This window comes from Pelodiscus sinensis, chromosome 3, assembly GCF_049634645.1.
Source record: "Pelodiscus sinensis isolate JC-2024 chromosome 3, ASM4963464v1, whole genome shotgun sequence".
NCBI lineage: Eukaryota > Metazoa > Chordata > Testudines > Trionychidae > Pelodiscus > Pelodiscus sinensis.
Genome location: NC_134713.1, coordinates 103,536,905 through 103,563,260, shown reverse-complemented (window position 1 = coordinate 103,563,260; position 26,356 = coordinate 103,536,905). Strand labels below are relative to the sequence as shown.

Genomic DNA, 26,356 nt, shown 5'->3' with positions numbered 1-26,356 from the left:
TTTTTAGAAAATACTGATTAGTCAAAAACCTAAAATATTTGCAAGAAAAGATCATTTTCAGCACAGCTTTTTTATTCAAAATATTTTAGAAAAAGTTTTGAAGTTGTCAAGACATTTTGTTTTGACTATTTCAAAATGAAAATGCAGTTTTCTGATTCAAGACAACTTTTTATTTCAACTCAGCTAATTACAGTAAAAAGTAAGAGTAGTTGAAATATACACAAAAACTTTAAAAGTTATCAAAACATTTCATTTGCCCCTCTCCCCCCCAAAAAAAAATTTGTTCAAATTTTTGTCCCATAAAAATTGAAGATTGACTTCTCATTCAAATTTGGGTAAAAAAAATTGAAAATCTTTAAAAAAAAAATCACATTATAGACAAGAAAAAGTTTTTCCTGTATATCTGTAAATGAGATATGGAATATTTTACTTTTAGGGCACCAATCCAAATTGATTAATAGTGATTAAAAAGGCATTGTGAGGGTATAATATGTACATTTAGGAGTGGAGACAGTTACATGTCCTTGTACTGCTTGTTTCTGTACCCTCTCTGAGGGCACGTCTATACTTACAAAAAGATTGATGCTCTGGAGGTTGATCTTCAAGTGTTTGATTTATCAGGTCTAATGTAGACCTGTGCATTGAATACTGAGGGCAACCCCTGCTGGCATCTGGTACTCCTCCTTCAACAAGGAATAAGGGAAGATGTTGGGAGTGTTTGCTCCCAACAGCCTCCCGGCGAGTGGGCACCACCACGGCTCAGCTTAAGGTAAACCAACTCCAGCTATGCATTTTGCATAGCTAAAGTTGCAGACCTTAAGCTGACGTGCCTCATCTAGTATAGACCAGGCCTGAGTAACCACGCGGGCCTTTCTGGGTACGGGCGTACACTATGTACAAGCATATACCTGCTTCCACAGTACCCCTTTTCAGTATCTAATGTTAGTGTTAACATTTCAGGGCAGTCTTCCAAAGCCTAGTATCTCACTGGAAACACTAGGAACCAACTTGCTGCATCTTGCTGGAACTGTAGACTGTGTTTATGCATTTGATTATGGTAGCAACCCATCATCTCTCCATTCCACCAAACTGTTGGAAACACGGAGCAAGTCCCTGATGATGTGGTTCTGCTCCTGCTTCCTGAAAAAGTGTTCATATGGCGCAATACTGGATAGAATTTGCTTCCATCTACCTTCTGTAAAAAGATTGCTCAGTTGGTCTATTTTAAACTAACTAGTTTAAGATGCCTTTTGTTTTGCAGAAAAGCATGCTTCTCTCTTAATAGATTACAGCTGGACTAACTTTGGTTAAAGAGGCTAGCTTTCACACTTATAGACCTGAAGAGCAGCTCTGTGTAAGCACAAAAGGGGGTTTCTCTCACTAATAGAAGTTAGTCCAATAAAAGAAATTGCCTCACCCACTTTGTCTTTCTAGAATTAAGTTAGCATTTCTATTTGAGTGCCCAAATATTATCACAGAGCATGATATACAATATTGGCTCCAGAATTAATCAGATAACAGACTTATTTAAATCTCCTTGAAGACAAAACGTGGAAAAAACAGGCCCATAATATCTCTTGAAGATGCTGAAAATCCCCATGCAAGGATAACTAAAGATCAACCAGGAAAGGTGATCTGCAAGGGAATTTTAGAGGTTTTTTGAATCTTCACACTATCAGAGCTGGCTACCTCATTTCTGTGCAGTGTCTAATTTCCATCAAACCAGGGGAACAATGGTCCTAATAGTATTTGTGAAGTCTGTTCTCATACTTGCCAGTGATGTCATTTAATTTCACTTAGCGAGGCATAGACTGTCACATCAAATCCTCTATTGGAAATTCTCCAGATAGGTATTTCTTAAAGACCTTACAATATATAAAGTGGCATAGTTGTGCAATTAGGATTTTTTAATACGCAAAACCAGGAGTTATGACAAACTATGTGCAATTAGGATTTTTTAATACGCAAAACCAGGAGTTATGACAAGTCTGAACAACAAAAACTTATTCTATTAATATGCAAAGTGTCTGGAAAAACTTTTTCAAAATTGACTTATGTGCTTTGGAAAAATTGGCTTTGATCATCAAAAACAAATATCACCGCAGAACATTCTTTTTTTAAGTAATGATTTTAAAGTAGCTAGTTTTCTATGCCCATGCCCAAGAGATGTGAGATCATGCCCAATACCTAGTTTCCTCAGGCTAGCAACTGTTGAAAGTACTGTATAATATTCGTCCAGAGATTTTTTCTACATTTCTTTGAAAATTCATTTACAACACTGATGGAATCCCAGAATCACTGTATCAGAATCTCCTAGCCCTCCTCATCCAGAGGAATACAGAACATTGAAGACACATGCATTGAAGCAAAATTGTAGAAGTGTGACAAAAAAGACAATGAGTCATTTACTTTCTTTCTGAACCGCAGAAGTGTCAAATTTGTTAAGGTGTAAGAGATTTTTCTTCCTTTCATAGACATGATACTGAGAGGTAAATCATCCTGAAATCAAATGTACTCCTCATTCCTGAAGTCCTGACTTAACATATGGACTATTATAGGTAGAGTCATCTACTCACTAATGGGTAAACTTTCCACAGAGTCATGATTGTATTTCCATGACTAAAAACAAAACAAACAAATAAATCGTATGGCAATAAGTTAATTTATCCCTCAAAATCTTACATAATGAAAGCATTTTTTTATTTTGAGAGCACAGAGAAGACTGATCTCTCATTAATTTAAAACACAGCTTTTGCTATCTAATGTCAGGACAAAAGGTCTCTCTTGTACCCTGTAGGTATAAGTATTTGCTAGATAAGGCATAGTATATGTTAAGGCAGCAATGTAGTGAGCCTGTGAGTTTCCAGAACTTTAAGACAACAGCTTAAACAAAGCATGAAGGCACCAAGGCCTTAGCATAAACAGCTCACCAAGACTGACCCTAGATCATAAGCTGCCCATGACCCAATATCACAAGACTTCAATATTCTATGAGTGAATTGCTGACAGGTAACCACAAGATGCTAGTTTATAGCATCTTAGGCTATTTTAAACATCTGCTGATGTTTCTGCCTCAAGACAGGGGCACAAGTAGGGGTCACACCGGACATGCTGCGCATCCGGGCCCATGGCCACAGAGCGGTTCCAAATCCAGAGGTGAGAGTAAGCTAGAGCACACCAGTGCAGTGCTCTGGTAAGAAGCAGCTGGTGGTCTGGGGTGCTTGGCTGCAACTGCTTCCAGCTGGGTTCCTGGGGCTTTCCCACAGGCTATCTTGCCTGTGCCCTGGGAGTGGGGGAGGGAAGCTGCAACCACATGTACCTGGAATTTAGCTGTTCTTCCTTTTCCACTATCCAGGAACTAGGGGACAGCGCACAGTTTGTGCACCTCTCTCTCATTTCTGGCTGGCCTGGAGAGAGGCAGAGGAGTTCTTCACATGAGCTGTGCACTTCTCCTCCTCTGACAATCAGGGAGTGAAGAGGAAGAGGAGCAGTGACCCAATATGTTTGGCTGCAGCCCCCCACCCTCCTGAAATGGTGCCCTGGCCCCCCTGCACTCACCCCTACACCTCCAGTCAACTGCCTTGACCTCATCAAAAAGGTCTCAATTCCCTGGTCTGATTCCTGCACACACCCCACTTATCCCCTGCCCAAACCTCCCAGCACCAGCTCCCTGCCCCTATTCCTGAACCCCTCAGCCTCCCTGCTTTGTTCCCAACTCCTAGCCCCCTGTCCTTATTTCTGCATCACCACCACCACTTTACTCCCTGTCCTGAGCCCCTCCATCCTAATGCTATTGTTTATGGTATAATATGTCTCAACAAATCACCATGTTGAATAATTAGATTATTTTATGTGGTATTAAGCAATGCAGATGATTGCTCTCAAATTTAAATTACAGGACATTTGATTTTATTAATAATTTGGGAAGTGCTGGTTTTTTGCTTGCATAATGTTACTGCTTTTGTTGTTCTTTAAATGTAATACTAGGCGCAATTAAAACTATGCAAATGTATTTAATTGCTCCTTCACACACTGAGAAGATGGGGTAAAATAATTAACATTAGCTAAGCAGTAATGCACAAGAGCTGAGCTGTGAGATGAGAGGGAGATCCACAGTCGTATCTTGCATGCCCCACCCCCGGAACAACTAGTTACACCCATACTCAAGAATACTATGGTAACTAATTGACATATAAACTAATAAGCTTGAGGCCAAAAGTCTAGTAACCTATGGGAGAATGGCACCCCAACAGCACTAGGGTGAGGACATACAAAAGAAAGGGGGTTGTACCCCCTATTGACTATGCCGTAGGCAAAGTAACCTATTATAAAAGTTGCATACTGGTCTGCACACCATGGGGATGTAACTCTTGGGAGATGCCAGGATGAAAACCACTAGTGATGGTTAGGAGAAAGAGATGGAAGAGAAACAAACATCTGAAGTTGTTTTGCAAGGGATGGTGTGAGTATATGGATGCTCAGATGGTCATTCTGCGTTATTTTGATCTTTCTTTGTAGATTGTTTGTAACATTGCTAATTGTGTTAATTTTACAATTGCAAGAAGCTTTTCTTAATTTTGAGTATTACAACCAGATATGTCAGGGTTCAAAAGTCTAATGATACTGTGCCTGATCTTGGGATGAGACCCTATCAAATCTCAGACCGTTAACTGGGGAATATTTAAGCAATCAGCATAATTAATACACAATCAATAGATCAGGCAAGTGATAGACACCTAGGCTAGTGTGTGGGCCTCCATCTCAGTGGGCTACAAGACTGTCATAACCAAGATGGTTTCCTGGGATAGAGTAGTTTTGCTAACTGTGCTTGCATACGTAGAATTTGCGGGGTGTGCTGATTAAACCATAGCAACGCTTTGAACAGATGCACAGGGAGTGCATGGCTCTCTCAGTCAAAGCTCTGTGCAATCAGCCTGCACCTCACGTAGCTTTGCTTTACATGTGTGTCACTTCAGTAGTGCTAGTGTGTGGGGGGGGGGGGGAACCTACATGGATGGAAGCCAGAGGAATCTGGAAACCCAGTACATGGGCAACACTAAATAAAATATCTCATGGTTCACACATAGAACCTCAATAGGCCACATTCAGCCCTCAGGCTGCAGGTTACCCACCTCGGCTTTAAGGCTTAAGCTGTATTCAAGCTGTATTTAAGTTTTTTTAAAAAAAGATGTTTATCACCATGGTACTGTAGATGTGATCTGACTACATTGCATGCAAAATGAAGATAAATGCTCAGTTATTAATCAGCACAGCTCTATTCGAGTGTATCTAAAGCTACACATTAATTTTTAGTCATGTTCCAACATGCGTTAATAAGTTAAATATAAAAAAGACAAATTTATTCTTAGTCATGTTTAATCCTGTATCACTTACAGGAGCCAAGGCTGTAAGATCCAGTCTATGTTTGTAGCTCATAAAGTGTGATGGCTGCTGAGGTCCTCAGCATGGATGGATGTTGAAGTGTTTGTACAGGTGGGGTGTTCTAGGCTTCATCAGGAGGTCTACAAACCTTTCACTGCTTTAAATGAACCAATTCTTACCTCATCACAATGAGGCAAAGAAGTTGATAGCGCCTCCGCACCATTAATATCAGCTTTTGCGTCAATGGCAGTGCCATATTTTCTATTAAGATGGTTAGCTACCATGGCATGGCTTCATGTTGTCAGATTGATGGCAAGGAATGCTTTTCTTGGAGTCCCCATGACCCTAAGATTTTTTATTACAGAGCAGTTTGAAGCTGAAAGCCCCTTGGCACTGAGCTAAAGAATGGAGAGTAAAGAACCAATGATTACTAATCCAGTACCAGTAACTGATTCTGGATTCCATTCTACTGTTTACTGTTCCAGTTTGCCTCAGAGGAGACTATGGGGGTTCACAATGAGACCATAGCAGCATTTCTCAACATTTGCTCAAATGAAGAACAACTGGCATATGATCCAAAATCAGTGTATCTAGGAGTTAGACCTAGAGTTACTAGTTCATAACACTATTCTAAGGACTACCACAACAAAGGTAGCTCAAAAGACTGAAAACAGAAATGGCCTTTTAAATAATCTTGCTGGCTCAACTTGCAGAGCTAATGCACGGACACTGCAGAGTTTGGCACTAGCTCTCTGCTATTCAGCTGGAGAATACCCACACAGGAACAAAGTAAACTCTCCCCACACAAAGTTAATTAAAGCACAATTGACTCAAATGGTAACTAAGGAACTATGAGACCAACAGACACTCTACTATCCTGCTCAAACAGCTGGCACCAACTCCTAACATTAGGCTTTATATTGCAGTAAAGGACCTACTTGACAAAAATCCAGGAAATACCACAACTGTTGCCGGACCAGTGTGACCTATGTTCCTGCCCATTTCCACAGCAGATGTTTCATTGTGAGGAGCAGAGTGGGAAGAAATTCCTTCCATATCACTCAGCCTGGTGAGACTGCCTTGCTACTAGCCACCATCCTACCTCTGGTGCAAGCTCAACTATTTCAGACACAGGGTGGAGAGGCGTGTAGTAGACGACCACACCTTGGGATTCAGGAATGGCTTTCTGTGTAGCTAAGATGCAGTTGAGAATACTGCACATCTACTGAGTGACTGCTCATCCAGTATATTTCCATCACGACATTTTAGACACCACATTCACATTCACAAATGTTAAGGCCATCATGATCATCTAGTCCTGCAAACTGCAGGCCACAAAACCTCACACACCTACTCCTGCACTAGACACAATCTCTGGCTGAGTTACTGAGCCTTCAAATCATGATTTAAAGACTTCACGTTACAAAGTGCTCACTGTTAACATTAGTTTAAACCTGCAAGTGACCCACGCTGCAGAAGAAAGCAAAAACAGCCCAGGCTTTCACCTAGTCTGATCCAGGGAAAAATTCCTTCCTGACCTCAAATATAGTGATAATTAGACCCTAAGCATGTCAGCAGAACTCATCCGATGCATCTGGAAAAGAATTCTCTGTAAGAGCTCAAAGCTCTCCCCATCACCAGCTATTGGAAATAGCTGACCCCAAAGCTACTGAATGCCAGAATGTTTGATGCCTATTTAAGCTTCTTGACTTTTTCGTGTGTGTGTGTGTGTGTGTGTGTGTGTGTGTGTGTGTGTAAGGGTGTGGTATTATACATTTGTTTTTCCCTATTTGGTATTTTGGTACTTTTTCCATTGTTATTGTACCACATTTGTATTTATGATAAAACTCCTGTCATGGTATAGGCATTTGTGTCTTCTTTATATTAGGAGTTACAATTGTGATAGCTAGCGTGTACTAGAATATGACTAAAAATTCAAGTGTAGAGATACCTCACATCTGTGAACCTATGCTGATTTACACCAGTTAAGAGCCAGCACCTTATGTTAGATCCAAAAAACGGCTCATCTTCATAGTTTTCAAGAGAGGGCCAAATCATACTACAGGTTGGACATCTATAGCCCAGCACCCTTGGGACCTGAGCAATGTTGAACCAGAGAATTTGCAGGACCATGGAGGTCAGTATTGTCTAACAGAATTACCAATGCTTCCTCTGCTTACTGGGCTCTTAGAAGACATTTAGGGGCAAATCAGAGCTAAACAGCATAGAACACTGAGAGCCAGGACTGGTGGCAATAAATAAACTTTTGGGACCACGTGTTACCTACCAGCTCTGTGTTCTTGGGGAACCAGAGCATGGCCACCTGTCAGCCCCGTGCTCTTAGGGAGCCAGGGAGTGATATTCATGGAAAACTATCCTCTTCCCCCAGGCCTCTGCTTGAATCAAAGACAAAAGAAGAAAAAGGCCAGGGAAGACATACCTAAACATCTCTAGAGAAGGGTGATAGAATTAAGGAAACACCCCAGCCTCATCTGCATTGAAGACAGAACAGAGACACATCTTCATCGGCATACAGAATGGAGAACAGCATTTCCAAAGCAGGAACCGCACTGAACTATGGGATACCGAAAGCAGAGAAGCACTGCCTGACAGGAAATCTCTGCTCCAGCTGCTAATGAACCCAGGCCTGCTCACACCCAAATTAGTCATTATCAGGCCTATTCTAGTAATGGATCCTATTGACATCCAAAATACTGGAACTGCCTGGTTGCATTGTGAGCTTGTTGAAGGAACATCACCCATAGTCAGGTGTGATCAGTCTCTACTGTCTTGCCTCTGTTTACCCATAAACAAATCCAGTGCTCTCCTTGAACTATTGTTCTATCCCTACAAAAACTCCTACCCTTGCCTAAGGAAAACTGTTCTGATACCTGGATTTAAACTGCATCAGTTCCATTGAGACTTCATCATCTCCTGTCTGATCATGCAGGGGGAGGAGGGGAGGGGAGGCTCTGCTCTACTTATCTCCTGCCCTCTGGACCCCCAGCTACCATTACCATCTGGGAACCCCGATCAGTGCAAGCTCCACGGAGTGGTGAGGTCTCTCTCTCTCTCTCCTCTCCCCCCGTTTCCCTCCACTATCTCTCTCTAAGCATAGTCTGCTGACTCTGTCCTATGTAAACTGTTATATGGTTTGCTACTCCTAACCTTTGTAATCAGTTTCAATGTAGATTTAATATTGTAACTGTTTTGTGTGTTTGGCTCCTCATACATGTATATATTCACTACCCATAAATAAATAATTTTCATTGTTAAACTGGTTGCTTCTCTTTCTCTCACTCTTCCTTAGGGGTGTCGTTTTGGCTTTCCCATTCACTCTGCCACAACACTGCTTCTGCCCAAGCTAAAGATCCCTGTAGTGTCCAAAAATCCTGTGGGGTTTGCTCATCACGTGGTTTACCAGCCAATGATTGTGGCGTGAAAGGAGGGATAGGGAAGTGCTAAACCTGGGGGCTTATGAGAATGGCAGATTAAAGTGCTGTTAAATCCAGCCCACTGAGTCCAAAGGCACATGAGGGTACAGCGTGACATTGCTGTTAAACACAGTTTGCTGAATCCAGGGACATATAAGGGGTCAGTTTGTGAGAGCTGATTAACCAGTCCTCTAAGATGAGCTCTGTTAGTGGGTGTGAGTGTCCTTATGTTTCTAAGGTGGGAAGAACACCATCCTGAGGAACATAGTTCCTGCATGAGTGCTCCATTGGGAGCGGGAATTGGCAGCAGGGAGGATTCAGCTCCATCTGAGAGCACAAGTAGCACAAGCAGCAGACTGATGGAATTATTAACCTCCCCCCCTCCAACCTCATAAGAGTAACCCTAATAATTGAGCATACCTCAGAGTAATGGGCAAATCTGGTAACACCCGGGAAACTTAGCCACATCCATGATAAGTGGCCATCCAGCTAATTAAAATTATGCTGGACCACAGATGTTGGCAGACCAGAGAGTGCCAGATTAGAGAGATTCAACTTGTATTTGGATCTATATTTTTATTTAAAATGCTTTCCTATCTGCCAATATTACATCTTTCTCTAAAAGTTAAGAGTTCAAAAGATTTGGAGGTTAACTTTGAATAAAGTACTGAGTGTCTCCAGTAACTCAGAATCAACAGCAGTGGCAGACTCACTATTAGTCACTCTATGTACCTTGGGTCTTGGTGGTGACAGTGAACCACTCTTTCTGAAGTCAAAGAAAAGTCTGACAAATAAATCACCTGGCATCTAAAATCAATATCCTCCTATTTATCAGCTCTGCTGCTCCTGGCCCTGCCTTTTCTTGGTTTGTTCCATGTTTTCCAGTCACGGTTATTTAATCATTTAATTCTTTACTTCCCCCATGAAAGCCAGGACATGATACAGAGTTTGGATTATACCATCTGCTTCAGGTGACACTGTATTACTACTAGTTCTTATAACTACATTGCTACTTATAGCATAGTTACTGCTACTCGTATTAATGTTTCCCTTGCTCAGTCCACTACACAAGTGATAAATGAAGGGCTAACCTTTTCTAAAGCGCTGTTCTTTCAGTATTTCTGAATTCAGCAGGAGCTGTGCGCACAATACATAAGAAAATACATCAGGCCACAACCAAAGCACAGAAGTATAATAAAAATTCATTGAGAACTGCAAAGAGAGCAAACAGATCTATGTTCTACTCTTAGTAAATGTGAGGAGACAGTCTTGTGTCCTGAATTTGATTTAGTCAGAAGTGCTACTTTAGAGTACAATGATGAAGGTTTTTCTGATCCTCTTCTTTACGATGTGCTTTGGTAACAAGTGTAACATAAATATGAAGGTAGGACTCTTTCTCAATCTCCTTCCAATCAGTTGCAGAGCTAGGATAGGGAGTTGTGCAGGTTGAGAAGCAACAACAGCAAACTGTCCTCAGCTTGTTTCATTTAGGAGAAAGGGCATCATAGGTCTGAGGCGCAGCCCCCTTGTGCCATGGTTAGGCTAAGGTCGAGCAAGTAGGAGCCACTCATCCTGCAAGTAAGACATGTATGAACTACCGTGGCCAGAGCCACATCTGGGAGGAATGGGTTCTCCAGAAATGGAGTGATTATAATTTGTGAGGCATTGTTCAGGACTGCTGTTATTTGATTGTTCAGGGACCCCAGGTTAGGTAGTGTAACTGCCTGAAGTAGAGTTGCCAAGTGTTGGAAATGATTTTTATGTACAATACAGAAAAAAAAAATTACAGAAAACCAAATTTTGTTACGGACACATTCTTATGTAAAATAAAGATAACTCATGTTTTATTCATACATCACAACACTCCTGCCTCTCAGTTGAGCTGACAGTTATGGCACTTGTGAAACTCCAACCTGGCCAGCAAACTGAGCTGGGCATCAGGAAATTGAATGGAGGAAGCCCACCACACAGGCAGCTGGACCTACAATACGTTGGCCTATTACAGTTCCGGCCCTCTCAGGGCCCTCCTCCCACCCTGGGGAGCAGCGGCCAAGAGCTTCTCACCTAGCTGGGACTGGGGGCTGCCACTAGTGGCCACACCACTGTGACTTACTGGTGGGTAGCCTGTGGGAGGCTGCTACATCTGGTCCACTGTCCCGGGGAGCCTGGGGGGGAGGGAGTGCTGCACGCGTGCACACTCTCACTCTCTCTCCCCTAAGCTGACATTACTGATGCCAAAGAAGAGGTCAAAGCCGGAGGTGGAGAAGAGCAACCCCTACCAGAAACCAATAGGCCAGAAGGAGCTCCCACCAGTAGAATTGTCCTCTCTATCCCTGTCCCAGGAACTATAAACTTCCTGAAGCTTCCAAAGGTGAGGGACCTCAGCTCCACTGCAAAGTTTGATATTTTTACACTGATATCTAAATATTTGTATGGATTTTATGGACAGTACTAGCTCTCTTTTAATGAACTGTCCACGAATGTACTGATAATTGGCAACCCTGGCCTGAAGGCAAATACCACTTGAGAGGGAGGTGATGGTATTAACCAGTTCCCCAAATCCTTTACTTTGTAGCATCATTTTGGACTTTGTTCTGCAATTTGGCTCATCTAGTCAGCAGTTGCCTTCATATGCACTTGCATATCTGTGACAGCATGGCTGTCAGAGCTGGCTGAAAGAGATACATAGAGCTACATTATGTTCTTGGCAGTGCAGCCCTTGCCATCTCAATAGGACTTAAGGGTGACTTCTACATGATGAACAGCAGGAGTTTCAGTATTAGGCCCTCAGGGCTCTGGGGCAGGAGAGGCTGCCTGTCATGACTCCAAGAGCAGCTGTGAAGAAAGGAGTGAAGTCAAATTAATGGAATTCTTTTGTTTCCTGCTGGGGCGTGTTGCCAGTTCAGCAGCACTTTGTGATCGATAGTGTCTAAAATGGATAATAGGCTAGGGAAGGTTAAAAAAAAAAAAGATCAGCTTGTTTTGTGTCTTGTCTCGCTCCACCACCATGAGGAATTCATCTATCAGTGCATCTTGTTTCCATGTCTTGTTGTGAAGCAATTTTGGAGGGCATACAGAATATTAGTGGCTGGAATCTGTTCAGTATCGAAGCTAGTGGGGTCTCTGGCATTCAGCCATAGTTCAATCTGGTCTCTGGAAAGTATTACATATTTCAGGGTATTAATGTCTTTTATTAAATTCTGTGACCAGTTTCATAGCTGATGCCATCCACCAAGCCTGTTTTCCTAGCCTTTACCTAAAGTTTTATTTGGTCATGAATATGAGACATTTCCCTGGAGCTGGGTTGCTTCCAACTCTGATTGGGTCTTATTGATTTATCAAATCAAAAAAAGGATGTGCCAAGTTTATGGTAAAAAATAATCAGAACTAGCCCTAGTGCTGTCTTACCTATGAAAACATAATGAAAGGATGGTACCATACATACCCTCCCCACTTTTGCTTTGCCATTTTGCCCAGTACAGCATGTTGAAAGCAGTGCTTTTACTGCAAGTAGCTCAAGGGTAAAAAAAAAATTGTTATAAACCCCCAACACTCATAATAAATTTCATTGTTTAAAATACAGCACAAACATGTATTCATTCATACACACACATACACCCTACACCCTTGGGAATAAAACTAAGAACCTCAAATTTAGAACCAGGAAAGATGCAGAGAGGTTAAGTGGTTTTTCCAGTGCCAAAGATATGATGAGTGATTAGTCCATGATTAGCACCCAGGAGTAGGAGAGTTCCAGTCCTGTCCTCAGTGCAAGGTATTCTTGGAGAGTCCATTGATTCCACCAACACTTGAAAAGATGCAGCTATGTAACAACCATGGGAGATGGAATCTTACAGCATGTAATGTTGATAGTGAAGAGAGTCCTGATCTTAAATCTCTATTACTAGCTGTGACGGATGAAAGAGACAAGAATACCGGGTAGACTAGGTATACTGTAACTCCTATACATTAAAAACAAACAAACCCAAAACAACAAATGATCTGGTAGCACTTTATAGACTAACAAAACTTGTAGATGGTATCATGAGCTTTCGTGGGCACAGCCCAGTTCTTCAGATGGTCATTCTTCTTCTCCAGTCATCTGAAGAAATGGGCTGTGCCCATGAAAGCTCATGATACCATCTACATGTTTTGTTAGTCTATAAAGTGCTACCAGACCATTTGTTGTTTTTTTTCTGTAAAGGTACATCTACACTTGCCCCCTAGGTTGAACTAGGGATGCAAATGTAGGCAACCAAAATTGCTAATGAAGCAGGGATTTAAAAATGAGGAGTAACGTTAGTTCAAACCAAAGGGTTTGATTCGAACTAACGCGGCCCGGAGCGCACTTCCAGGTTCGAATCAGCTGGTGATCAGAATAGTGCGTGGGATATTTAAATCCCCACTTCATTAGCAATTTCGGTTGCCTACATTTGCATCCCTAGTTTGAACTACGGGGCAAGTGTAGACGTACCCTAACAGACTAACTCGGCTACCCCCTGAAGCTCCTATACATCAGGTTACAAAACACTGTACCTCATAGCATACACAAAGACACCTACCCATCCTTAACACCATTATACTCACTAAAGTTCCCAATATACAAAACAGGCCACTTAAAATAGGAGGGAATTGGGAAAATGTCAGTTACTGAATATTTTCACCTCAACATTCCTGTTTTCTGGGGAGGCAATGATTTCTAGTAGTGTAATCACAGGGCTGGGAGGCAGGATTTTTCACTTCTAAACCCAGACCTGACACTAGCAGCGCATTACCAACAAAGATGGAGTTAGCTTAGCAAGTCACCTGAGCTCCGTGCCTCAATTTGTCACTCTACAAAATATGTATGATACTTACGTACCTAAACGGTTTTTATAAGGCCTCAGGTCACAATGTGCTTTGAGAATGAACGGTTCTGCATAAAATATCATTAAATGGGTTTGTTAGTTGCTTCTCTTGCTACGTTAATTAATTCTACATTGGAACTAACGTTGAAGAAAATCCACCTGGATTTCTTTTAGTACTGTGACCTTCCTTAGCCTACTTTGTTCATTCAGGACCTCTCTTTTCTGTTCTAATAATTAGCATGCTATTTTAATAAGGCCTTCTGTTCATCTGCTCCATTTGAATAAGTTGTAGTTATTGTAAAATTGTAAATTGCTGCTTTCCCCAAATCCTTATCATGTTTTGATTGTACATCATTCTACTTTCTCCAGATCTGTAATCTGCTTTTGAAGGTATCCAGAAGTGTGAACAGTATTTCAAACCAGGCAATATAACAAAATGATATGTGACTCCAGGTTGGACCCTCCACCTGCTTCAGTTTTCCCATCTTCAGTTTCTCAAATTGCAACCACCTCTTGTTGAGGACTGAACTATTAAAACAGTATCTCAGTTCAAATGTCATTTTAAAATCAGAACACTTCCCCCCTCCTTTCCCCAGAGTTAGTTCAACCCCTTCCTAGACTTCATCTTTATTTCCCCAAACATTCTTCCTCCTGATCTCTCATTAGGAGTATGTCTACACTGCAAGGGTATTTTGAAATAAGTTATTTTGGAGTAATAACTCCCAAAATAACTATTTTGAAATAGCACTTCCACACTACAAGGAAACCTTGAAATTAGACCAAGGCAGGCTCCCTTAATGTGGACATGCTACCTCTAGTTAGAGCCCCAGGAAGCACTGGGGAGTCATTGCTTTGAATCGCCCTGGGGAGTAGCTATTTTGAAATAGCAGCAGTGGAGCATCCACATTACTTCTATTTCAAAATAGTTATTTTGAAATAGGCGTTATTCCTCATGAAATAAGGTCTATTATTCCGGAATAAGAAGCTTGTTCTTTCAAATTAATTTTGAAATAACAGGCTTGCTGTGTGGACACTCACTTTATTATTTTGAAACAGCAGGAGTTATTTCAAAAATAATGCTGTAGTGTAGACATGACCGTGGGGAGCAAGCTCCTTCCTATAGGAAATCCCCACACATGGGCAATTATCAGGGGATCTTGATCACCCAGCTGAACTGCCAGACTGCACACAAATCCATTACCAAGGGCCAAATAACTAGGTTCACTAAAAGGACCAGTCCCCTCCCTGCCCCAGAAGGTTACCAAGTAATTTCTTGTAACACTTATGTTGAACCAGACTTGACTCTCATTTGCAAAAGTGTAAATCCAAACAAGTCAATGGAGTTCTCTCTGATTTACATCAGTACAACTTGAAAGTCAAGTTTGGCTCAACACCATCTTTCCCACGCCTAGAATTTCTTTTATTAAGTTTCTGACCATTCTGTTCTGTTCGAGAGTGAAGACGCTGAAGAGAGAACTGGGGAGGAGATGACAAAAGACTTTAAAAACTTAACAATTATAAACATCTGTTATGTGGCAACAAGATGTAGTTATTAATAGAATAGATAATAGTCTAAAGCTGCAAAACAAGTGTACTGAACTGCTAGAGACTGTATCAGACAAAAGCTAGATGTGCCTTATAAAAGACTTTCTTTGTATAGTAAGTCAGGATAGAGTTATGAGGTTTTCGCTGTGTGGCTGACAATGCACCTGCCCCTGTGAGTAAATCAAGGGCTTCATTTACCTCACAACTGTAAAGATCTTGGTTTTTACATTCACTTCCATTCCTCTCAATTAAAGGAATAAAGTTGCCTTTTGTTTTTGCTTAGCTGTGTATTTGAATGCAAGTCACCTGATACCATGTCAGAGTAATGCTGATGTGTGACTCTGTTCCCATTTGTGTTAAACTACTCAAATTCATGGCACAGCAGTGTCACTGCAATTTAATTGTGAATAATGCTTTGCTGCTTAGTGCTGAATCTGCCATTTTTATCATTTAATTAGGACAATCCAAATAAATGTATTTTTTATAGCTTTGTAAGTGCTTTTGAGGCATGTTGTGAGCCCTTCAGAGTCTGGATTGTGTCAGGCAGGAGGCTAAGTAAAGTTATCACCAGTTTGTTTTATTAAAAGAGAGATCTATCAACCTTTTCTTTTTTAAAAAATAAAACCCACTCAAAGCTTATGTAACAAAGAAAACTGAAAGCACTTGAAAATCTGGATGAAAACACACTGAGAGTTTCATTGAGAATCCTAACTGTTTACTAACAAAACAGTTGAGAATTTCTGATGGAACTTCTTATAATGCCACTGAGGAAAGAATTTCACTGTCAGACACGTTACTAAGGATGAGGTCTTAATAGAAATAGATGTGTCACCTAGTAGAAGTTCTAATAAAAAATTAAATGGCTTCGTATCAGGAAAATATGATAAAAATATCCATAACTAGACAATAATAAACATATGTTATGTGGCAACAAGGCATAGTACATGAACCAAGTAGATAATAGTTTAAACTGCAAAAACAAGTTTATAGAACTGCTAGAGACAATAACCAAACTGGGTTTTGTGTGATAAATTTGTGTGATTCAATTCACTGCTCTGTATCTGTAAAACAAAGCTTAAGTACCATGTGTGACAATCTGAAACATTTTATCATATGCTATGACAATACAAGCTATTTGACATAAGATACAATAAACTATAAGGACAATTTTTAGGCATAATATCACTTTTAGTTCTATTTTATTTTCATTGTGATCACTCCCCCAATGTAGTAGGCCCTGTATACACACACAAAGATGCAACCCCTCCTCCAAAGAGCTCACAGGCAAGAAATCAGGCAATAAATGAATTGCAGAGAAAAGACAGAGGTGAAAGCCTTGAAGGCAAACAACTAAAGTTGGAGCTTGATGTATCTGAAATTCCAAAAAGAGGACATGGTCAGACTGATAGACAAATGAGGATGATCTTAGCAGCCATGTTTTTTAAAAAGACCTGAGCAAGCAAAGGGATGTGGCAAAGGCTGTAGTAGTCAAGACAGGTGCTGAAGAGAGCCCAAATTAGTTATTTAGCAAGGGAGAGTAAGCAAAAAATGGCTATTAACTTAACTGATGCACTTCAGTGTCAGGAAGGATGGTGGTATTGTCAAGCAAAACAATTTGGCTACGTCTACACTGGCCCCTTTTCCGGAAGGGGCATGTAAATTTCAGCAGTCGTCGTAGGGAAATCCGCGGGGGATTTAAATATCCCCCGCGGCATTTAAATAAAAATGTCCGCCGCTTTTTTCCGGCTTTTAAAAAAGCCGGAAAAGAGCGTCTAGACTGGCCCCGATCCTCCGGAAAAAGTGCCCTTTTCAGGAGGCTCTTATTCCTTTGAAGTAGGAATAAGAGCCTCCTGAAAAGGGCACTTTTTCCGGAGGATCGGGGCCAGTCTAGACGCTCTTTTCCGGCTTTTTTAAAAGCCGGAAAAAAGCGGCGGACATTTTTATTTAAATGCCGCGGGGGATATTTAAATCCCCCGCGGATTTCCCTACAACGACTGCTGAAATTTACATGCCCCTTCCGGAAAAGGGGCCAGTGTAGACGTAGCCTTTATGTTTGAATATGGCTAGAAACAAAGCATGTAGGCCACAGTACAAGACAGAATACTGTCTTAGGAAGTGGTGACTGAAAAAAGATTTGGAGTGTATGAATGATAATCAGCTAAACATGAGCTCTCAATGTGACACTGGGGGCAAAAGGGTTGATGCACATCTGGGATGCACTAGCAAGAGAATCTTAAGTAGGAGCAGAGAAGTTATTTTACCTCTGCATTTGGCAGTGGTATGACCACTGCAGCAATACCGTGTCCAAGTCTGGTATCCACAATTGAAGAAGGATGTTGAAACTTTGGAGAGGTTCAGGAAAGAGTTGTGACAATGAACCAAGGATTAGAAAACATGCCTTATAGTGATAGACTTAAGAAACTCAATCCATTTAGCTCAACAGAGAAAAGGTTAAGAGATGACTTAGTCATAGCCTATAGATACCTATGTGGGGAACAAATATTTGATAATGGATTCTTCAGTCTAAGCATAGTACGGTCCAAAGGCTGGAAGCTGAAGCTAGACAGACTCAGACTGGAAAGAAGACTTAATTTTTTTAAAAGTAAGTAACCAGCTGTTGGAATAATTTACTAGTGGTTGTGATGGATTCTCCGTCATTGGCAATTTTTAATCAAGACTAGGCATTTGTCTAAAATATCTGCTCTAGGAATTATAGTTGTTTGTCCAGGGATCCAGCTGCTGGCCCTAGCTGGGGGTTATAATTGACAGAGGTAAGGGGGCTGGATTTCAGAACTCTCACTTTTAAAAATGATCCTATACCACTAATAGGAATTACTTTGGTAAGTTCTCTGACCTGTGTTACACAATAGGTTAGACTAGATTACTTCAATGGGATCTTCTAAATCTCTGACTCAATGAACAGTGTGAGAGAACAGAGGACATGAAGAGGAAATATCAGGCATTCTACCAAAGTGTGCCAGGATACGCTTGGTAATAATAATATCATTGCCTCAAAATGTGGCTTAAAAGTAGGAACTACTTGAAAAAAAATCAAAACAATCTAGAATGGAGATGTAAACAAACCTCATGTAAGTGAACCTAATAAAAGAATCAGATTTCAATGCAAGACCTAAAATATACAGGCAAACAGAAATGGTCCACATTGACTTCAATAATTAATGTAGTGAACTGTATCAGCCTTATACTGATATGACATTAAGTATCATACACATTTCCAAGTTGTTACACTTAAAAATCTATCAAACATGCACACAGACATACTATAATGGTTATGCTAACTCATCATAAACAATCCATTTAAAAATTTACAAAATAAAATCAGTGTCCTGAGATGCTGACTCAACATCATTGCCAAAAAATAAGAAAATTCTTTCCCATAATCAAAATCAATTTGTAACTGTAGAAAGTGTTTTGTTCATTGATAAAATGGATGATATATTTCTCTGCACATCTTACTGCCTAATCACATTATTTTGCCTTTGTTCTGAGTGCACACAGCACTCCCAATCAAGGTTTTGTACATTTTATTCATACATAAATCTTTCCCCCGATAGTCAATCCAGTCTTCCATATATGTAAAGCATAAATACATGAGCATTTACCTCAGTTTATCCAAAATGATACTGATTTACTAGGAAGACAGCTTTACACTGCCTTCCTGGGTTCAGCTCTGCCACCTAGTCACCTCTTAATTCACTATGAAGGTGTATTGGAAACTGGCAACCACAGTAACATAATCAATGCATGGAAGGCTGGCTTCCTCCTGAGGGAACAACAAAACGGGAGTCAAAGACTTACCTTCCAATTAGCAGGAACTCCCCAAGTACTCCAAGGCGTCTCATGGCTATGAGGATCCCCCTCACTGTCATTCCCTCACAGAAACAAACCACAACCCTGGCCTTGGGTAACCTTTCACGGAGCTTCCTCAGCAGCCGATCAAAGCTCTTTTCCCCAGCATTGCTGTAGATCTTGTCTGAGTGTGCGATGCACAGGCCTTCTTGGGCAGCCAGCTCTTTGAAGGCTTCCATTCCACTCTCCCCATAATTTCCTAAACAAAAAAATCAGGGAGATTTTGATATTAATGTAATAGCAATAGCATACGACAGCCTGCTAAGAGGGTACAGTGGTGCTGGGAAAATTTTTCTGACATCAGCTAATAGGATCAGTGACATTAGGATGGACCAGGGAGACACTTATTTTATTAATTGATTAGTGGGGCTATTGCATTCTCTGCCTATAACCCCAGACCTTGTATGCATTCTAACTATAATGGAGCAATGATAATTTCCATTTTATTAATTATACTCTACTTGGGGACTGGAGGTTCACTTCTTACTTTCATTAATAGTGGATGCCAAAAGCAAGCATGGAAAGGGACAGAGATGAAGGGAAGGGGAACAAAGTTCAACGGAGACAGTGAGGCTTCCAGCTCCTTTGGAGGCTTGTAAATGCTCTGAGGACGTAGCAAGGCAGAAGTCATGGCAGTGTCACTGGCTATTCTAGCTGTTTCAACAGGAATAAGCAATGAAAAGACAAACAGTTCCAACAGCCGGTGGTAGTTCTAGGCCAACATTTAACTTGCCACTGCACCAATGGGCTAATTAATGAAGGCAGCCGTTTTTTTTCTAGCTTACAGGTTGATCAGTTAGGTGCTGCTGTTGCTATTGTCCAGCTATAGCTAAAGGAGACACTTGAAATGGTTTTAATCTGGCCATCACTTTATTGTGAGATGCCTGGGACTACCTGGCAGACAAAAGTACAGTGCAGGTAACCCCGTCTTTATCCAGTGACTACCTGGAGGGGGATATCAACCACCAGCCCCTCTCCCTGTTCCATCCAGGTTCCCCAGCCAATCTATTGCTGGGTCCTTACTATCCACATTCCCACTCCTCGGAGGATTAAGGTGGGCTGTAAAAAAAAAAAAAAAAGAAGATTGTCTCCCTGCCATACCATTCACAGGCGCCCCATACTCTTTCCCTGTTCTGTGCTTTAACCAATACCTCCTTATTAATTCCTTTACCAGTCACCGTATCCCTTCTCTATGGAGTACTTGCACCAGGCTGCTGTCCCATGCTTACATAGTGAGTTGTGACATAGAAGCCTAATTCCCTTCCCTCTTCACCATTGCAAAGCCTACCCTCAGCCCACTGTGGGGAAGGTGAAGCCCCGCCCTCTCCACCTAGGCCAATCTGATAGATGGAATTTTTCCCTCACCCAGCCTCCTCTAAAAAGTGGCTAATGCTGTACCCACAGCAGGTCCAGACCAAACATAGCATTTTGCCACCTGCAGGGGAGGGAAGGTGAGTGCTCTGTGGAAAAAGGGCTTCTTACTCCTTGACTTACCCTTTTTTAGCCCATCCCACACATTTCCTTTGCAGCAGCTTCTGACCTCTCCCCACCACTATGCCTGTAAAGCACTGTTCTCCTTCCACGAGCAAGCCAAACAATACCTGCCCCCTCCTTCTCCCGCTTTCAGGGGCAGTGTGGTCATTCTGGAGTCCCTACTCAGTAGAAATGCACAGAAGTATTTATTATTTATCATCCCTCCATGGAATACTTTGGTTCCCCCTAGGCTATTCAGGTCAGGCCTTCTGCTGCTGCTTTAGAGTTCCCATGTGGAAATAGGTCTGTCACGGTGCATATTATAAGCACTAGAACAATGGCCCCTACATAATTTCATTGGAAGAGCTATTATATTAACTTTTGTGAAAGACACTGAAAATTGAGAATTTTCCCAACCAGGCACTGCCCCAGAACTACCAATGGTATTCCTTCAAGGAAAGCACAAAAAATGTTACTCAAAGTAGAAAAGGTTACATGCAAAGAATAGCACCACAGCTACATCCCTGCCAACTTCAAAATAGATCCATTTTTTCTCCCTTATAGATTTGATTTTCTTGTGCCCTCCACCTTAAGTACTCGTTTACTCTAGTGCAGGAGTGAGTGTAAAATGAAAGAATTTTGATGTAGCATTTAATGGCCACTTAGCCCTAGTGTAAAGGATTGAATAACATGCATGGCAATGAAAAATCTGGTCCAATATTTGGTTTTGATGTACAACATTTTTTCTACACACATCAATTTTGGGATAATTGCTCATAAATTAGAAATACTTAAAACTTAAGCTTCCCACAAACTTCAGTGATTCAGATAAATGGTTTTGGAACTACCTTTGGTTCTGCTTTAATTAAAAAGACAAAATCCAACTCACATTTTCATTTAAACCAACTCTGCTTTCTGCTGCACAAGCTCTGTACACTCACAGTCTATATTTATGACATTACAGGCAGTCCCCGGGTTACATGGATCCGACTTACATCAGATCCCTACTTACAAACGGGGTGAGGCAACCCCGCACTAGTTGCTTCCCCCCAGCAGACCAGGGAGACGGGAAGCTAGCGCCCCCCCTCCAGCAGACCAGGGAGACAAGGAGCGGCTTTTCTCAGCAGACACCTCAGCTTGAGAATAAAGGACTGAGGGAAGTGAGGTGTGGGAGAATAAAACTGAGCTCTGGAGAAATGTTTGGCTAGAGTTTCCCCTATAATATGTACCAGTTCCGACTTACATACAAATTCAACTTAAGAACAAACCTACAGTCCCTATCTTATACGTAACCCGGGGACTGCCTGTATATTATTGTTCATTACCATGAACATGTGTGTCAAACCAGCACTAGTTAAAATAGGAGTAGACTGATGTGAAGGTGCTGAAAGCCAATGGCCTCCTAAATGTCTGTCTGTGCCTCCCCTTACTTCTGTCTGTGCCTCCCACCACTGAGGACTGGGTCCTCTGAGGGCAACATGGACAAGGGTAAGGTGGCCAAGACTGGGACTCCATGGCTGTGTCTACACTGGGCCACTTATTCCGGAAAATCAGCCGCTTTTCCAGAATAAGCTGCGAGCTGTCTACACTGGCCCTTGAATTTCTGGAAAAGCAACGATGCTCTACTGTACAAAATCAGCCGCTATTCCGGAAAAACTATTCTGCTCCCGCTCGGGCATAAGTCCTTATTCCGGAACACTGTTCCGGAAAAGGGCCAGTGTAGACAGCCCAGTAGTCTTTTCCGGAAAAAAGCCCCGATTGCAAAAATGGCAATCGGGGCTCTTTTCCGGAAAAGTGTCTGTGGCCAATGTAGACGCGCTTTTCTGGAAAAGCAGCCTGCCAATGTAGACACTCCTTTTCTGGAAAAACTGAAAACGGAATAGTATTCCGTTTTAAGCATATCCGGAAATTCATGTCAATGTAGACACAGCCCATGTGTGCAGCCCAGGGCAGAACCCCCAGAATAGGGCCAGGTGTACTGGAAGCCTGGGTCAGGGTGGCAGCCAGGACCCTACACAAAAACTAGGGGTGCTGCAGCACCCCTGGCACCTCTCTTTCCCACACATATGGGAGTGTATCAGTGATTCTTGAACTGTTAATAACTAACCCACTCTGCTAACATTACTTTTCTTGTGAAACTATAGAGATGGAATTGATCATGTTCAATACGCCAAAAATATTGTTACATAAGAACGGCCGTACTGGGTCAGACCAAAGGTCCTTCTAGCCCAGTATCCTGTCTACCGACAGTGGCCAGCACCAGGTACCCCAGAGAGGATGGACCGAAGACAATGATCAAGCGATTTGTCTCCTGCCATCTCTCTCCAGCCTCTAGCAAACAGAGGCCAAGGATACCATTTTATCCCCTGGCTAATAGCCTTTTATGGACCTAACCTCCATGAAATCATCTAGCTTCTCTTTAAACTCTATGGGTATGTCTACACTACCACACTAGTTCGAAGTAGGGTGGTAATGTAGGCAACCGGAGTTGCAAATGAAGCCCGGGATTTGAATTTCCCGGGCTTCATTTGCATCTTGCCGGGCGCCGCCATTTTTAAATGTCCGCTAGTGCGGACTGCGTGCCGCACGGCTACACACGGCACGGACTAGGTAGTTCGGACTAGGAAGCCTAGTTCGAACTACCGTTACTCCTTGTTTCACTTTTATTAGTTTTAAACCTGCTACCCATTAATTTCATTTGGTGTCCTCTAGTTCTTCTATTTAGGGAACTAATAAATAACTTTTCTTTATATGCCCTCTCCACACCACTCATGATTTTATATACCTCTATCATATCCTCCCTCAGTCTCCTCTTTTCTAAACTGAAAAGTCCCAGTCGCTTTAATCTCTCCTCATATGGGACCCGTTCCAAACCCCTAATCATTTTAGTTGCCCTTTTCTGAACACTTTCCAAGGCCAAAATATCTTTTTTGAGGTGAGGAGACCACATCTGTACACAGTATTCAAGATGTGGGCGTACCATAGTTTTATACAGAGGCAGTAAGATATTCTGTGTCTTATTTTCTATCCCTTTCCTAATAATTCCTACCATCCTATTTGCCTTTTTGACCGCCGCTGCACACTGCGTGGAAGTTTTCAGAGAACTGTCCACGATAACTCCAAGATCTCTTTCCTGATTTGTCGTAGCCAAATTAGCCCCCATCATACTGTACATATAGTTGGAATTATTTTTCCCGATGTGCATTACTTTACACTTATCCACATTAAATTTCATTTGCCATTTTGTTGCCCAATCACTCAGTTTGGTGAGATCTTCTTGGAGTCCCTCACAGTCTGCTTCTGTCTTGACTATCCTAAACAGTTTGGTATCATCTGCAAACTTTACTACCTCACTGCTTACCCCTTTCTCCAGATCATTTATGAATAAGTTGAAAAGGATTGGTCCCAGGTTACCCTTGGGGGACACCACTAGTTACTCCTCTCCAATCTGAAAATTTACTATTTATTCCTACCCTTTGTTTCCTGTCTTTTAACCAGTTCTAAATCCAAGAAAGACCCTTTCCTCTTATCCCATGGCCACGTAATTTACACAAAAAAGCACAGCTTCATTTTCTTGCTTTTCATTTGTATTTAATTTTTTAATTAGTAAATACAGAATAGGACAGTTTCAAAATAGCATTCTTCCTAATGGTCTCCCAAAATACAAACTAAGAATCAGAAAATATAGGTACCATTTAGTGAGAAAATTTTTTTTAGAATGGTATGAAAACCTGATGAAACTAAGGGCTTCACCCCACTCCCACACACATCAGATATTTTGTGAAAGATCAGGTCATGCCTCACCCTCCCAGTCAAATTTGGACATACCTTCCTAGGCCTTCACCTTGCAGCTACCACATATATATCTTGCAGGATAGCACAGTAACATCAATACTCTTTTTTTTTTAATAACTTTGTTTCATTCACCAGACTGATAGAGGACCAGATGCCATGGAAATCTTGAGTACTTACCCGGCATTAGTAAGAATTTCTATTCTGTTATACCCTTCCTCACACTGCATGATATCTCTTATATCTCTCTCATATATCTCTTATATATATATATATACACACCACTGAAATCAATGTTGCTCCTGGAGTATAGTGTTGCATACGATAAGTAAAGGGTTCAGAATCTGGCACTGTGTTTTTACACAGACATTTGCAACGCATATACAATTTTCTTTGTGGAAACAGTATTGATGCATCCATGTTGGACCCATTATATTAGAAACAAGGTGAGTGAAATAATTCTTTTATTCGACCATCATCCATTGGTAAGAGAGACAAGCTTGAAGAAGAGCTCTGTGTAAACTCAAAACTTTACCTCTCACCCACAGAAGGTGGTCCAATAAAAATATATTACCTCTCCCACTTTAATCTTTCCTTTGGCTGTTCCAGATCAGAGGACTTTGCAGTGTTTGGAGACCACTTACAATCTAGCATGTATGTGAATGCCAGTATGAAACAGATGACACAGTGAGCTTGATACCCCACTATATTTAATTGTTTATGATTTTTTGCTTATTATTCTCAGTATGTTTCTAGCCTATTTGGAAAACAATATGAGCTCCATCTGGTGGCTAAAATGAAACCCTTTAGCAAATTTATGTAGCCTAGTGGGTAAATGCTTCCATTTCAATGGTGGCAAGTTCAAATCCTATTAGAATTGAGTTTTATTAAAAGTTCTGCACATCTTTATTCTCGGTGCTAAACAGAAAATGTTTTCTCCCAACACAGATGGTAAGGCCATATTCTTCCTTCAGCTATGTACAAGCTATTCCATGAAGTCAGAACCAAGCACAATTATCTAAGGCTAGAATATTATCTTAATCTTCACACCCATAAATGGAGATTATTTTAACAAAAATGTTCAGACTTTTTAGGGAAAATAGAATATATAATATTAATCCATAGAATGAGACTGTAGTTCAGACAAGGCAGCTAGAAGCTTAGCCATGAAACTTTTGCAGTTACCTAATGCAAGGATATCAACATGCTTTCAAAAATTTAGCCTCATTAATTAACCCTTGTAAGATAAATGAGGAATTAATTTTATAGCTACTTGTCTGGGATCACACATTAAATGTGAATGAGTCGGAACTAGAATCCAGGAGTTTCATCTTGAAGGCAATATTGTTTTTTTGTTAGAACTTTTTGAACTCTTGACAAATGTATCCCTATTTTGTCAATAGAAATGCTCTCCTCTCCCCTCTCCCCCATTTATGAAATGGAATTAATTGTTTTAGCCAAAGTTCTCAACTCTCTTCAGCCTCCCCCCTTGGGGTAATCAGAGATTAATTCTTATCACTTTACTCAAGCAACACCTGAGAAAGCACATGACCCGTACAAAGCAGCTTGAGGAGGAAAATGACAGTTCAGACACACAAAAATGGGTTATCTTGAAACAGTCATGTTGGAAATTATTTAGTTGTATAAATGGTCAAATTAAGCAACACACAGAGTCAGCTCCCCACATGTAAGCTTTCATGGACATATTCAGGAACCTTAACAGTAGTTGTGCTTTATGTTGTTTGAAATTATTTGGTTGGTTTTGTTCTTGCTCTCATTTATTCTTTTTTTAGAAAAAAACCCTTTTGTTTACCCCAGCAACACTTCTACATGGCACACGTTTTATTTGCTAATAATGCCCTTTTCTGCATTGAACTCTGCAAAGTGTAATAAATCTCCCTGCATGGAACTCATTGAAAGATCCATCACTGGCAGCCAGATGTTTAAGGGAACCCTAAAACTGGTGATAGAAATGTAGCCGTGTTAGTCTGGGGTAGTTGAAGCAAAATGCAG

General features: G+C 41.2%; 1 protein-coding gene across 1 annotated transcript in view; it reads right to left on the bottom strand.

The window, feature by feature from the left end:
- GRM1 (glutamate metabotropic receptor 1) overlaps positions 1-26,356 on the bottom strand; it is a 227,535-nt gene that overhangs the window by 165,703 nt on the left and 35,476 nt on the right. Inside the window, exon 2 of the mRNA XM_075924377.1 lies at positions 19,028-19,277. Within this exon, the coding sequence (XP_075780492.1) occupies positions 19,028-19,277 (250 nt within the window). The remainder of the gene's footprint in view (positions 1-19,027; positions 19,278-26,356) is intronic.